The sequence below is a fragment of the Rhineura floridana genome, chromosome 3 (assembly GCF_030035675.1).
Source record: "Rhineura floridana isolate rRhiFlo1 chromosome 3, rRhiFlo1.hap2, whole genome shotgun sequence".
Taxonomy (NCBI): domain Eukaryota; kingdom Metazoa; phylum Chordata; class Lepidosauria; order Squamata; family Rhineuridae; genus Rhineura; species Rhineura floridana.
The window spans coordinates 203,953,227-203,966,848 of record NC_084482.1 but is presented as its reverse complement, the minus strand read 5'-3'; the positions used below and the strand labels follow the sequence as shown (position 1 = coordinate 203,966,848).

The window sequence follows — 13,622 nt, the reverse complement described above, 5'->3', positions numbered from 1 at the left end:
ATCGCAATGATACTTACAGGTATGGAGTAACGGAACCTCCGTTTTGTTTTTTTGCTGCCCATGGCAACCATTTTGTGCTGATCACATACACACTTTTATCAAGGTACGAGTACTGGCAGCTGGTTTTTTTTACCAGCCCATCCCCACTGATTATCATCCATTAATTTCAGTGGGTCTTCTCTGAGTGGGACTAGGATTGGATACAGGCTGTTGCCGTTGCCTCAGAATAAGCCTGCCACTCAGGAATACAACTGAAGCAGAATGCTGGGAGATTCAGGACAGACCAGAGAAAGGCCTTCTTCACACAGCCCATAGTTAAACTATGGAATTTGCTCCCACAAGGGTCAGTGACGGCCACCCAGCTGGATGGCTTTAAAAAAGAATCACAGTCATGGGGGAGAAGACTGTCAGTGGCTACTAGCCACAATGGCTTGGCTCTGCCTCCAGAGATGGAGACAGGATGCCTCTGAATTACAGGTTGCTGGGACTTGCAGGGCTTTTGCACTCAGGGCCTGCTTGGGGGCTTCCCCTTCAAGCATCTGACTGGCCACTGTGAGAAGAGGATGCTGGACCATAGCGGGCTTTGGGGTCAAATCCAACAGGGCTCTCCTTACGGTTAGCTGATATGATGTCCTCCAGATGTTGTATACTGCCACTCCCATCATCCCTGACCAAACTGGCTGGGGCTGAAGGTTGCTGCCGTCCACATCTGCAGGAACACACCACATTGGCTTCCCTTGCTCTAGCTGATGTACATCATACAGACAAAACCAGAATTAAACATGCCTCAAAATACAAGCAATTTTATTAGTCACACCATACTCTACATTCACCTAGGTTACCTACAGGAAGGCAGCGATCCTATCACACTTACCTATGTGTCCCATTGAATTGAATGGGACTTACTTTTGAGTAGGTATGCCTAAGATTGCACTGTAAGGGATGGGGAACCTGTGGCCTACAAGACAGTGGCAGCTGGTGGCACCATGTCGGTGGGGCAATGGAATCCTCTCTGGGTTTCAGTCTGAACTTTCAAGGAGCTGTGCAAGGTGCTCCTTGAAAGTTCAGACTAAAACGCGGAGTGGATTCCACTGTCCCACTGATATGGAACCACCAGTTGCCGCTGCTACCAGATATTGCTGGTATCTGGTATATTGCTCCTGCCATCCCTGACCAGTGGACCATAGGCTGTGGGTTCTTTGGGAGAAGCCATGCACTATAAATCAAGGGTTCTGAATCTTTTACCTCACAGTCCACTTGACAATTGCTAAGCATCTTGGCAGACCACTTCATGATTTTTCTGGCTGTTGTAGCAATTGCAATGTGCTGTGGTAGACGCTGTATGATTTTTAATTGTATTTTTATTGCTTGCTTCCTTTCTTATGTGTTACTGTATTCCATAGAATCCAAATTGTAATAAAATACAATATAAGAAAGAAGAGAAACTATTTAAATACAATTAAAAATCAATATGAATATTTAATGCAATGAATGTTTCATCTCTCATCTTCAGCCATGAATACGCAGACAAGTCGCGGACCACCTAAATAAAGGTCGTGGGCCACAGTTTGGGAACCCCTGCTATAAATACAGACCTTGGAAAAGTTACTTTTTTGAACTACAACTCCCATCAGCCCAAACCATTGGCCATGCTGGCTGGGACTGATGGGAGTTGTAGTTCAAAAAAGTAACTTTTCCAAGCTCTGTAAAATATATGGTGTGGATGTGACCCATCCAGTGATCCGCACTCAGTGATCCGCACATACTTTTCGTATGGGAGGTCCCAAGTCCAGTCCTTGGCATCTCTAGTTTAAAAGAGTCAGGTGCTATCAGGGTAGACCACCCGTCTCCAACCTGTGGCCCTCCAGATGTTGCTGGACACCAAATCCCATCAGTCCCAGCAAGCATGGCGAATGGCCAAGGATGATGGGAGTTGTAGTCCAACAGCATCTGGAGGACACCAGGTTGGGGAAGGAAGGCTGCTGCCAGTCAGTGTTGACAATACTGAGCTAGATGGACCAGAGGTCTGACTCCGTATAAGGCAACTTCCTATTTTCCTAAGTATAAAAAGGAAAGCGCTCCTCTAATTGGGGGTGGGGAACATCACAGTTCTAGTCCCCCAAGAAATTGAAACTTCCTTTGAGCTATCCCAGCCTAGCCTGTGAAGCTTTGGGAGTTGCTACCCCGTGTGGCCACCAGAGGGCCCTAGAGGTTACGCTAGGAAATATAAAGGGGGGCGGAATTGCCTCCTGTCTTTGATCCCTTGGCCGACTCAGCAAGGGGTTGGTTGCTTGAGTTTTACATGCTTTTGCTTTTTTGCCCGGGGAGGTTGGCTGCAGACGCTGGCAAGTTTCAGAAAATGTAAATAAGGAGGGGAGGCTGCCGAGGAGGGGAGGCTGCCGGGGAGGGGGGCCTCGGATGAGGGCTTGCAACAAGGGGAGGATGTCAGAGCTCAGCAGTGGCCTATCTGTGCTATGCGCCTTCCAAGATCCGAGCCTCGGGCCAAGGGCTGAAGTTAATCGAGGAAGCTCGCTGTCTGCCTTGCCATTTTTCAATCTCTGGCCTTCTCCGGGGACCAGAGGTGGTTCCTGGGCCACCGTACAAGGGAACCTGGCTGTAAGCGGCCTGATCTAGGGATGCAATTTGATTTTGATTTTTACTCGGGAGTCATTTCCTTCCCACTCAGAGACTCTCTCCTAAGGAAGAGTGCAGAGATAGGATTGCGATCTCCGTCTTCTGTTCTCTTCTAGATGAATGCCAATCCCGTTGAGATCTCCGGTCTTCTCTTGCCAGAGACTGGCCAACGTTGGATAGGAGAACCAGGCTGTCTGGAAGGAGACCAAGGTCTGCTGCGTTTGGGAACAAAGGCCGTTGGCGAAGACAAAGGGACCAGAGGCCGGAGCGGACGATAAGAATTCCGTGAGATAAATATATTTCTGCTCTTTCTCAGAAAGCCATCCAGCGGAAGCCTGGATGGCTTTAAAAGAGGATTAGACAATTTCAGGGAGGAGAAGGCTTTATGTGGATGATGGAAATGTAGCTAAACCCATAGTTAAACTATAGAATTCCCTCCCACAAGAGGCAGCTACGGCCACCAACTTGGATGGCTTTCAAAGAGGATTAGACACATTCAGGGGGAAAATGGACTGCCTTCACTTCGATCCCGACTTATGGCGACCCTATGAACAGGGTTTTCATGGTAAGCGGTATTCAGAGGGGGTTTACCATTGCCTCCCTCTAAGGCTGAGAGGCAGTGACTGGCCCAAGGTCACCCAGTGAGCTTCGTAGCTGTGTGGGGATTTGAACCCTGGTCTCCCAGGTCGCAGTCCAACACTCCAACCGCTGTGCCGCACTGGCTCTCCTGCACATTCAGGGAGGATACGGCTATCCACTGTTGCTAGCCACAATGGCTAGATTCTACTGCCAGGATTGGAGGCAGCATACCTCTGAATACCAGTTACAGAGAACTGCAGGAGGGGAGAGATACTCTTACGCTCAGGTCCTACTTATGGGCTTTCCATTGGCCTGGTGCAGAAGGCTCTTATGTTTTTCTGCATCTGGTGCAGAGATGTGCTCAGAGAGCTCTTTGATTCAGCCGTTTATAAATCTTTCTAAATAGATATGTCTTCCAGGCTTTCTCTCTCTTGCAGGGACGGCGTATCTGTTGCCTTTCAGATGTTGTCCAACTCCCGTCAGGCAACCCAGCCAGCATGGCCAGTGGTCAGGGATGATGGGAGTTGTGGTTCTGCAACACCTCTAGGGCACCAGGTTCCCCATCTCTGCTCTAATACAGCTTTTCCCAACCCGGCACTCTCCTGATGTTTCTGGAATCCAACTCCCACCAGCCACAGCCAGCATGGCCAACAGTCAGGGGTGATGGGAGTTGTAGTCCAGCAACATACAGCGGGCCACATGGGTTCCCTATCCCTGGTCTAGGGGCATAATTCTCACGTTAGGTTTGAGATGTTCAAAGAAACCCTTTTGAATGGGATGAAGAGGGGCTGAACCTTAATCGCAGTGGCGGCTGACCTGGCAGGGCTGCTAGGAAGCCATGAGGGCGTGGCCAGTGAGGGTGTGCGGGTGTGGCCAGTTCTGGTTTTCTCCCCATCCTCCTCCCTTGCAAAGATACTGTGGACACTTAAGCATTGCAGTTGTAGCAATTCTCAATCCTTGCTCTGTTGGAACGTAGGAATCTGCCTTATAGCAAAGTCAGATGATTGCCTTCTCTGACTGGCAAGCAGCTGTCCAGAGCCACAGCCAGAGATAAATCTTTTTCCTTTCAGCTTTAAAACTTTGCCTCATCACCTCTTTTGTTATATGCCTTCAGGTCAATTGCGACTTATGGCGACCCTATGAATCAGCAACCTCTGTTATAAACCACCCTGTTCAGATCTTGTAAGTTCAGTTCTGTGGCTTCCTTTATGGAATCAATCCATCTCTTGTTTGGCCTTCCTCTTTTTATACTCCCTTCTGTTTTCCTCAGCATTCTTTTCTAATGAATCGTGTGTTCTAATCCTTTTTAACTGGCAGTGCCAGGGATTGAACCTGGAACCTTCTGCATGCAAAGCGGATGTTCTGCCGCTAAGCCACGGCCTCTCTGCTGTGACATGCAGTGTATTGGTGCCAGAAGGTACTGTTGGTGCTATTTCCAGATTGGTGGAGTCTGACAGGGGAAGGGCTATAGCTCAGTGGAAGAGCATCAGCTTTGCATGCTGAAGGTTCCCGGTTCAATCCCCGGCATCTCCAAGGAGGTCTGGGAAAGAGTTCCCTGTCTGAAATCCTGGAGGGCCCCTGCCAATCATTGTGGGCAATGCTGAGTAATATGGACTCAGTATAAGAGCTGACTTGGATGTTCCTTCCTACCTTACAGACTAACAGATTTGTTATGGCATGAACTTTTCTGGACTCAAGTAATCATCAGATTCATGAAGTGTGGTGATGATGATGATATCTTTCCTCCAAGAAGCTCAAAGTGGCATACACAATTCTCCTCCATTTTATCCTCACAACGACCCTGTGTGGTAGGTTAGGCTGAGAGGCAGTGGCTGGCCAAAGGCCTTCCAGTGAGCTTCATGGATGAGTGGGGATTTGACGCCTGGTCTCTCAAGCCCTTGTCCAACACTCTAACCTCTCCTGCCTCGGTAGGCAGCTGTATATATTCAAAAAACACAGTTGAAAGTTCAATTTATCAAAGTGACCCTTAGTTGGTGATGGCACAATCATCTAAGGTCATGCTTACGCTATACATTTAAAGCATGTGGTTCCACCCAAAGAATCCTGGGAGCTGTAGTTTGTTAAGGGTGCTGGGAATTATAGCACTGTGAGGGGTAAACTACAGTTCCTAGGATTCTTTGAGGGAAGCCATGAACTTTAAATGTATGGTGCTGATGGGATGTCAGTGAGGCAGGAAGCGTTGCGTCTGTTCAGACCCAAATTCAGAACCAAATTCTTGATAATCTTGTAAGTTTGCAGTTTCATACAGCCCTTTCTCTCTGAAGTTCCTTTGTTCAAGAATGGACACCTTAAGGTCGGTGACAGATTGTCCTGGTCGGCTGAAATGTTCTCCTTCTGGATATTGCTCTTTCTGATGTCAGAGTTGTGTCCATTGATTTTGTGTGTGTGTAGGGACCGGCCTGCTTGTCTTCTGCAGAAGGGCATTGCTGGCAAACGATAGCACTACTGAAATGTCTGTCAGCCTGGATTCTCAGCTTCCACATTTTCTTTCTTTCTCTCTCTCTCTAGATGCTTTGAGATGGCCCTGGACACCAAAGCAGGTAAGATTTTGTCAAGGTCAGGAGTTCCCAAACTTTTTTTGCCATGGACCACGTGACAATTGCTGAAGGTCTTGGCGGACCACTTAATGATTTGTCTGCCTGTTATAACAATTCTAAGGTGCTGTGTTAGATGCTGTATGGTTTTTGTAGAATATTTTGTAGCACATATTTATTTGTTTATTTATTTATTTATTACATTTATACCCCGCCTTTCTTTTCATGACAGAAACCCAAGGCGGCTTACATGTGGTTCCCAGGCGGTCTCCCATCCAGACACTGGCCAGACCTGACCCTGCTTAGCTTCAGCAGGATGCTGGCCTCATGTGCCTTCAGACCATAGCCTGGGACTATTTATTTATACTAATTTATTTATACTAATATTGTAAACCTCTCAGTTCAGGTGTTCCCAAACTTTTTTTCGCCATGGACCCCTTCAAAAATTGCTGATGCTGCTGGCAGACCCCTTAATGATTCCTCTGTCTGTTGTAGCACTTTGTAATGTGCTGTGCTCCGTGCCGTATGCTTTTAATTGGATTTTATTGCTCCTTTTATTTCTTATTGTTATTACAATCTGCATTCCCTAGAATTCAAATGGTAATACAATAAAATTCAAAATAAGAAATAAAAGAAGTAATAAAAATGGGATTAGAAATCAATTTGAATAATTAATGCTAATTTGCCACGGATTACCTGAATGAAGTTCATGGACCACAACTTGGGGACCCCTTATCTAGGATATGGGTGTGATTTTCTGTAGAATGGGTTGAAAATTGAGTTTTAAATATTTCAGTCTTTCAATTTTTTTTTTAGCTGATCCATGATCTGGCTTTGATTTCAGTGCAAAGGTTAATTAAGGATTCAATAACGTTTGCGTGTTCCAGAGGTCTCAGAAACATGGCGGGGGAGTTGTGTTTTGCAGGAGGCAGAAATGGTTGCAAAATTCCACCACCAGCACTGCTCAGGTTTAGTTCAGTGCTAATCAGTTAAAGTTAGTTGTTGGCCATCGCTACATCTTGTGGGAGTGAATGTTGTACTTCAATGATGCACTTGCTAAAAAGAAGGAAAGTGGAATGGTTCACTTGGAGGGTGTGGGCAGAAATGTATGAAGGCAAGAATTCCTGAATCGGTATTTCAGATACAACCTGGTGGTCCGCCAAATTATAGGGGTGTTCCACAGCAGCCTCATACACTGCATCTTGTCACCAGGCTCAGAAATGGAAAAAAAGGTGTCTTTATTGTAACAGTTTTCATTCCTATATATTGCAGTAGAGTGCAGGAATAACTGGCCTGTAAAGACTGGTAGTTGAAAGAATAAAGAAACTGAAGGTTTATTGCTACAAAGAGATACAGTCATACAAGCTGAAGCAGCCATGCGGCTTCCACTCAGGAAACCCTTACCAATTAACTGAGAACAAAGAAGGGAGAAAAGAGGAGGAGCAAAGCCTGCAAAAACAACAAACACTTTAGAGGAGGAATCAGCACAGGGAAGAATAGATTGTCTTTCTGTGTATTGCCCTCCCTCCACCTGGTTCAGGTCACTTGTAATAGGCGTTGCTGTTTTACTCCCAACACTTATTGGGGAAAGGACTTGATCAAAGAACTTGGATTGGAAGAAAAGATTCAGGCCCAGAGTGCCCTTCTGGTGCAGTGCTGGCTGGTCCCCTTTGGGACTGGTAGAGCAGACGGCAGGGAGACCAACAGCAGGCAGATCCAACAGCAGGTGAGATAAATGCCAGGCAGAGCCACCCCTTGATCAGTTGTAAGTAAGGAGGCAGGCAGGTGGGGGCTGGCTGACAGCAGACTGTGGCTGGTGGGCCAGCGCTCTGTTTTCCCTAATGGACCATCTGCCGTTGCTTCTGTGAATGCAAAACTGAAAGGGATTCAACACCTCGTAAGCAGAAAAAGCTACCCCACCGAATTCTAGCTGAAGAGGAAATATCTGATACCTATATTAACAGCACAGGTGAACTAATAGTTCACCATTATCTAAAACATGGATGTGGAAGCTGTGGGCCTCCAGATGTTGTTGGGCTGCAATGCCCATTATTCCTGACTTTTGGCCATGCTGGCTGGAGCTGATAGCATTTGTACTCCAACAATATCTGAAGGGCCCCAGGTTCCCCATTCTTCCTCTAAAACCCCTGGAACAGAAAACAATTGATGCTTTGTGATGTTATGATTATTATTATTAATTTAATTGGTTAGTTTCCTCATACCCAGTGGTCTCTAGGCAATTTACATTTTAAAAATCTACAATATAAAACTAATTTAAAAACATAAAATATATAAAATTTAAAACCTAAACCAAAAGGATTAAGATAGCATACCAAAGGCCTGAGTGAAAAGGTGGGCCTTTGCCTGGTGCATAAGGATGGATAGAGAAGGTGCCAGGTGTCCCTGCCTGGGGAGAGCATTCCACAGCCGGGGGGGGGGGGCACCACTTAAAAGGTCCGTTTTCGTGTTGCCACTCTCCAAGCCTCCCATGCTGTAATCTTAAACGGATAATAATAATAATAATAAGCATTCATTATTTTTTCCTCTTGTTCTTGTAGGTTGTGGTTCCGTGAGTAAGAGTGAGGAGGAGATTCCCTCGCAACTTAAGCCAGGAGCGCCACTTGGAAAAGCCAAAGAGAACCTTTCCAAGTGTCACGAGCAAGGAGAAACCTCTGTAGATCTTGCAGGTAGCCACACAGATCGGAGAAGGAACGTGTCCCATGAGGGACTCTCGACAGACCACAGTGAATCTGAAAATGTGCAGACACCTATAAGGTATAGCAAACGCAGGCTGCACAACAAAAGTGGAGATAGTGTTGATCCGGTCTCCCATCATATTAGACGTCAAAGAATCTACAAGCCAGAGAAAAGCCACAAGTGCTTGCACTGTGGGGAATACTTTGGCTGGAGACGGAATCTTTTGGGAGAGAAAATCCAGTCAAGGGAGACATGCTCAAATTGCGAGAAAATGATGAGCCAGAGCTTGCAGCTTACTGCACCCAGGAAAAACCATAAAAGAGGGAAAGCACATCAGTGCACCATCTGCGAACAGATCTTTACGGGGAGCTCAGAACTTGCTGTGCATAAAAAAGTCCATAAAACAGAAAAGTCATACAAATGCCTGGAATGCGGGAAGTCCTTCCGTTCAAAGGCAAACATGCTCAGGCACTATCAGATCCATACCGGGGAGAAACCGCATCAGTGCTTAGTTTGTGGAAACAGCTTTAGGCAGCAAGAGCAGCTTATTGCACATCAAAGAACCCACACAGGCGAGACGCCATTTCACTGTTTAGTGTGTGGAAAAAACTTCAACCGGAAGTCGGTCTTCCTGACCCATCAGAGAATCCACACCGGTGAGAGGCCATACAAATGCTCCTTTTGTAGCAAAAGGTTTATCCGCAGGGCATATCATGCCATACATGAGAAAATCCATGCCCGTGAGAAGCGGTATAAATGCTCTGAGTGCGGGCAGAGTTTTAACTGGAATTCAGAGCTTATTGAACACTTGAGAACCCACACTGGAGGGAAGCCATATCAATGCTTGGGCTGTGAGAAGCGCTTTGGTTGGCACTCAGACCTTATCAGACATCAGAGAATCCACACGGGAGAACGGCCCTACAAATGTTCCCAGTGCAGAAGAGGCTTCGTTCAGCGGGCTCAGCTTCTTCTACACGAAAGGACCCACACAGGAGAGAGGCCATACAAATGCTCGTACTGTGGGAAAAGCTTCAGCCGAAGTTCCGTCCTCATCAGGCACCTCTTGCTGCACACAGGGGAGAAACCATATAACTGTTTGGACTGTGGAAAAAGCTTTTGTGAGCGGGCCCAGCTTGTTTCTCACGAGGTAACCCATGCAAAGGAAAAACCATATAAGTGCACAGACTGCGGGAAAAGCTTCAGCTGGAAGTCGGCGTTTACTCGACATCGGAGGATCCACACAGGGGAAAAGCCCCACAAATGCCCTGATTGTGGGAAAAGCTTTATTCGAACCGCCCATCTTGCGACCCACCAAAAAATCCATGGAAGGGAGACAGAGGCTGATGCTTTAATCGGGAATGAAATTTTAACTGGAGACGACAGCTTAATGTAGAACCAGATATCACTACAGGTAAGTGGAGAGTCTCCATTCGGGCAAATAGGGCTCTGCCCCGCCAGCCTCAGCCAGCCAGCTTCCACCTGCCTGCCTGTGTACTTCCATCTCGTCCAAGGGGTGGCACAATCTGTCAGCTTCCTCCTCTTCGGTCTCCTTTCGGAACTCGGAAGCGAGAAGGGTGGGGACAAAACCAGCGTTAGTTGGCTGCGCCTGTCATTGGCTCTGGCTCCAACTGCGGTTTGGGCTTCCTGCCTCCCAGTGCCAAGAAGTGCCAGCCACCACTGAATACAGGAGGGGAAACCATCTCAAGGTTCAGCGCTTTGGGCCGGCGTAGCAGAGTGCACTGTGAAAGCGCTCCGTTTAAATTGTTCCTCAGCCATGAACTCACTAGCTGGCCTTGTGCAAGCCATCGTTATAAGAGCCTCAACTTCTCCATCTGTATTATGGGGCAAAGAAGTGGGACCTGCAACCAAATGTTGCAGGGTGGCGTTCTGCTGTTCCGGATTCCAGACACTCCATTCCATTCACCCTCCCACCCAGTTTTCCATATCCCCCCTCCCCCCAAGGCCTCTCAGCATTCTGTGCCCACTGAGCTTCCTCTGTGCACGTTGGGTTGGTATGGGGTCCCTCCCCACATTTGGATTTATTTTGTTTTGTACTTCTGGAACTCTTGGGACATTGCAAACTGCCTTATACTGAGTCAGACTGCTGGTGCATCTAGCTCAGTATTGTCCACACTGACTGGCAGTTACTCTAGGGTTTCAGGCAGGGAGTCTCTCCCAGCCCTACCTGGAGATGGCAGGGATTGAACCTGGGACCTTCTGCATGCAAAGCAGATGCTCTGCCACTGAGCTACGTCCCTTCCCCATCCTTTCGCCCCAGCCTGCCGTATGCCATTTTGGCCGCATGAGGATCTGCCCAGGTAACCGATATCGCTGTGAGCTTATAGGCTAACCGATTCGGGTTGCAATCCTGGCCATACTTATCAGGGAGCAATCCCCATGGGATTCAGTGGGGCTCACTCCTGAGTAATGTAGTTATTGTGGTATGAACCCACACTAGAGATCGTGATAGCAATTTTGAAACAAGGCAAGTCACTCAGGTGCCAAGAATTAATATAGCTGCAGTGTTTTAAGTGTCCGCTGTTTCTTTGCAAAGGAGGGAGATAGGGAGAGGATCAGAACAGCTTTTCTGCCAGCAGAGAAGCAACTGTGGCAGCAGGGATTCTTCCTGAATCAAAGTAAAGACACTTTTCAGTTAGGTGCTAAGTATTTGTACAATTGCAATGTTTAGACAGGCATCGTATCTATTCAAGGGAGGAGGATGGGGAGAAAACCAAAACAACTTGGCCACACGCTGATGACTTCTTAGCAGTCCCAACCAGTCCAGTGGTCACCAGCCGCCAATGACAGAAGGCGATAAATAGTGATCTACCTTAGAGGGCTGCTATAAGGTTTATGAGATGTGCATTTTGACGTTTTGTGAGGGTTTTTAAAAAACGCTATTGCTGTGGGGAGAAAAACACTTCTTTTTAAGGTCCTTGAAACCTGCTTTCGGGAAGGTGGATTATCATTTTAACCACTACTCCTTATCAGCCCCTAATGTGTGTGGTAAGATTTTTCTTGCTAATGATTCAGATAACCAGCTGCCCAAGTGGCCACCCGTACACTGGGGCGAGTTACAACTTGGTGGTCGCCCATATCCATCTAATATTGGTGTGTGCTAAATGTAGAGAAATGCAGTATTTTAGAGCTGAGGTGAGCAACCTTCCCAGCTCACGGCATGCATTTGGCCCCCAGCCTCATAAGCATATAAGAAGAGCCTACTGGATCAGGCCAGAGGCCCATCTGATCCAGCATCCTGTTCTCACAGTAGCCAGCCAGATGCCCCTGGGAAGCCCACAAACAGCATTCTCCCCTCCTGCGGTTCCTAGCAACTGGTGTTCAGAAGCATGCTGCCTCAGATTTAAAAGAGCCCTCAGCTTCTCTACCCCATGATATGGTTAGGGTTAACAAGGATGGGGAACCTGTGACCCTCCAGATATTGTTGGACTCCAACTCCCATCAGCCCCAGTCAGCATGGCTAATGGATCAGAGATGATGGGAGTTACAGTCCACTGGCATCTAGAGGGCCACTGTTCCCCATCCCTGCCTTCAGCTGTTCTTTAGTCCAAACCAGGGCTGTCTTCTCCTAAGAGAGTGAGTGTCCTCCATCTTCTGGGCAGAGCTTGGAAAAGTTACTTTTTTGAACTATAACTCCCATCAGCCCAATCCAGTGGCCATGCTGGCTGGGGCTGATGGGAGTTGTAGTTCAAAAAAAGTAAATTTTCCAAGCTCTGCTTCTGGACTATGTGTTACAAGTCTGCAAGGCAGACTGCAAGCGATGCTCTCAGTATGAGCTCTGCAGGGAGGGGGAGAATAAAGAGGAGGGGCAGAGAAGCCATTTTGGACAGCCCAGGGAAGCATGGCATGGGAGGAACACCTCAGAACGAGCCAAAGGAACCGCGGTGTGAAGCTTCTGGCTCAGAAGAGAAGCCAGCAGCCCTTGTTGCAATGGACGGGAAGATTTATGTATGTTTCCCAATATTAAGTCTTAATAAGTACTAGCAAAGACAATAGTCCTCAACATAAAAATGTATGTACTTTGTTTTTGCCTTCTGTTTCTTCGTGACTGTCTCTTCCTCTCTTAAGCTTATCTCTACTTTGTTCAATAAAACTAGCTGGTTTACCATAAACTGGACCCATCGAGTTCTTTGTGTGGTTCAGGAAATGTTAACTCAGATGCCTTGATGTTGTGGAGCAAATTATTCTTAAATATCTGAGTTTTCCTCTGGCTCCATCTCACCATACCCTGCATTTTTTTGTCACCTACAGGGGCAGGGATACAAAGAATTTAGAGGCTTTATTGTAAGTGCAGATATTCCTGTCACAGAAGTATACTCTGAGTACATTTGACACATCACCTTTCTTTTTAGGATTAGGATCAGGGATAATTTGTTTTTATACTTCTGAGCAGAAACCAGATTTGCTAGGCTGTGCACAGCACTGATTGGCTGGCTCTCACGTCCATCATGAATAATCTCTTCCCCCTAAAGAGCTGGGCTGTTGCACAGCACTGACTGGTTGGCTGTTGTGTCAGTTATGAAGCAACAACCCGTCCCTTATTGGAGCAGATTTAAAAATCTGCTGATGCAATTTAAATCTTTTTAATCCAATCAAAATATTTTCAGTTGATTAACCTAACAGATGGATCAACTTAAAGTTGTTAACTGAAACACACAAAAATTAAAACAGGCATGTTATAAAACTAAAAACAATCAAGTCGCCAATTAAAAACAAAGCAGCAATGCAATTGGCCAAATGGATGTGACAGCACATAATGCAGGCAGAAATTCTACACGTGCTGCAGTGACAAGCAGAGTTTTGCCTTTTGAATTTCTCCATATTCTTCTTCACCTCTTAAAGGGAGACAGCTAAGGAAGGAGCATGGCAACCCAACCTACTGGGTTTCAAGATAAACTTCCTAGACTGTAGAGAAATGGAACTAGAGATGCAGCAAAGCTCACCATATCCAAGATCAGAATAGAGCTTCAGAGGCCCATAATACATCAGGACACGTTTTACAGGTGCTACTGCTAAAGATTAGAATGTCACAGACCAAAGGACCATCATCATCTATGAAATTAAACGAAATACATAGTTGATTTTCTTCCACACTCACGTGCATGTTTCTAACTCAAGAAGACAGTCTGACTCGGTATA

At 46.7% G+C, this 13,622-nt stretch overlaps 1 protein-coding gene across 5 annotated transcripts; it reads left to right on the top strand.

Annotated features, from left to right (window-relative positions):
* The first annotated feature begins 2,256 nt into the window (after positions 1 to 2,256).
* On the top strand, positions 2,257 to 12,579 carry LOC133381243 (zinc finger protein OZF-like). Of its 5 annotated transcripts, none has more exons than XM_061620082.1 (5): positions 2,257 to 2,282; positions 2,751 to 2,919; positions 4,328 to 4,395; positions 5,743 to 5,774; positions 8,327 to 12,579. In XM_061620082.1, the coding sequence occupies exons 4-5, from the start codon at positions 5,753 to 5,755 to the stop codon at positions 9,856 to 9,858; spliced, it is 1,554 nt and encodes a 517-aa protein (XP_061476066.1). In that variant the 5' UTR covers positions 2,257 to 2,282; positions 2,751 to 2,919; positions 4,328 to 4,395; positions 5,743 to 5,752; the 3' UTR covers positions 9,859 to 12,579. The 5 variants fall into 5 exon arrangements, with proteins under 5 accessions (XP_061476066.1, XP_061476065.1, XP_061476067.1 ...); XM_061620081.1 differs by having other exon boundaries at positions 2,272 to 2,361; XM_061620083.1 differs by lacking the exon at positions 4,328 to 4,395 and having other exon boundaries at positions 2,272 to 2,361.
* The last annotated feature ends 1,043 nt before the right edge of the window (positions 12,580 to 13,622 follow it).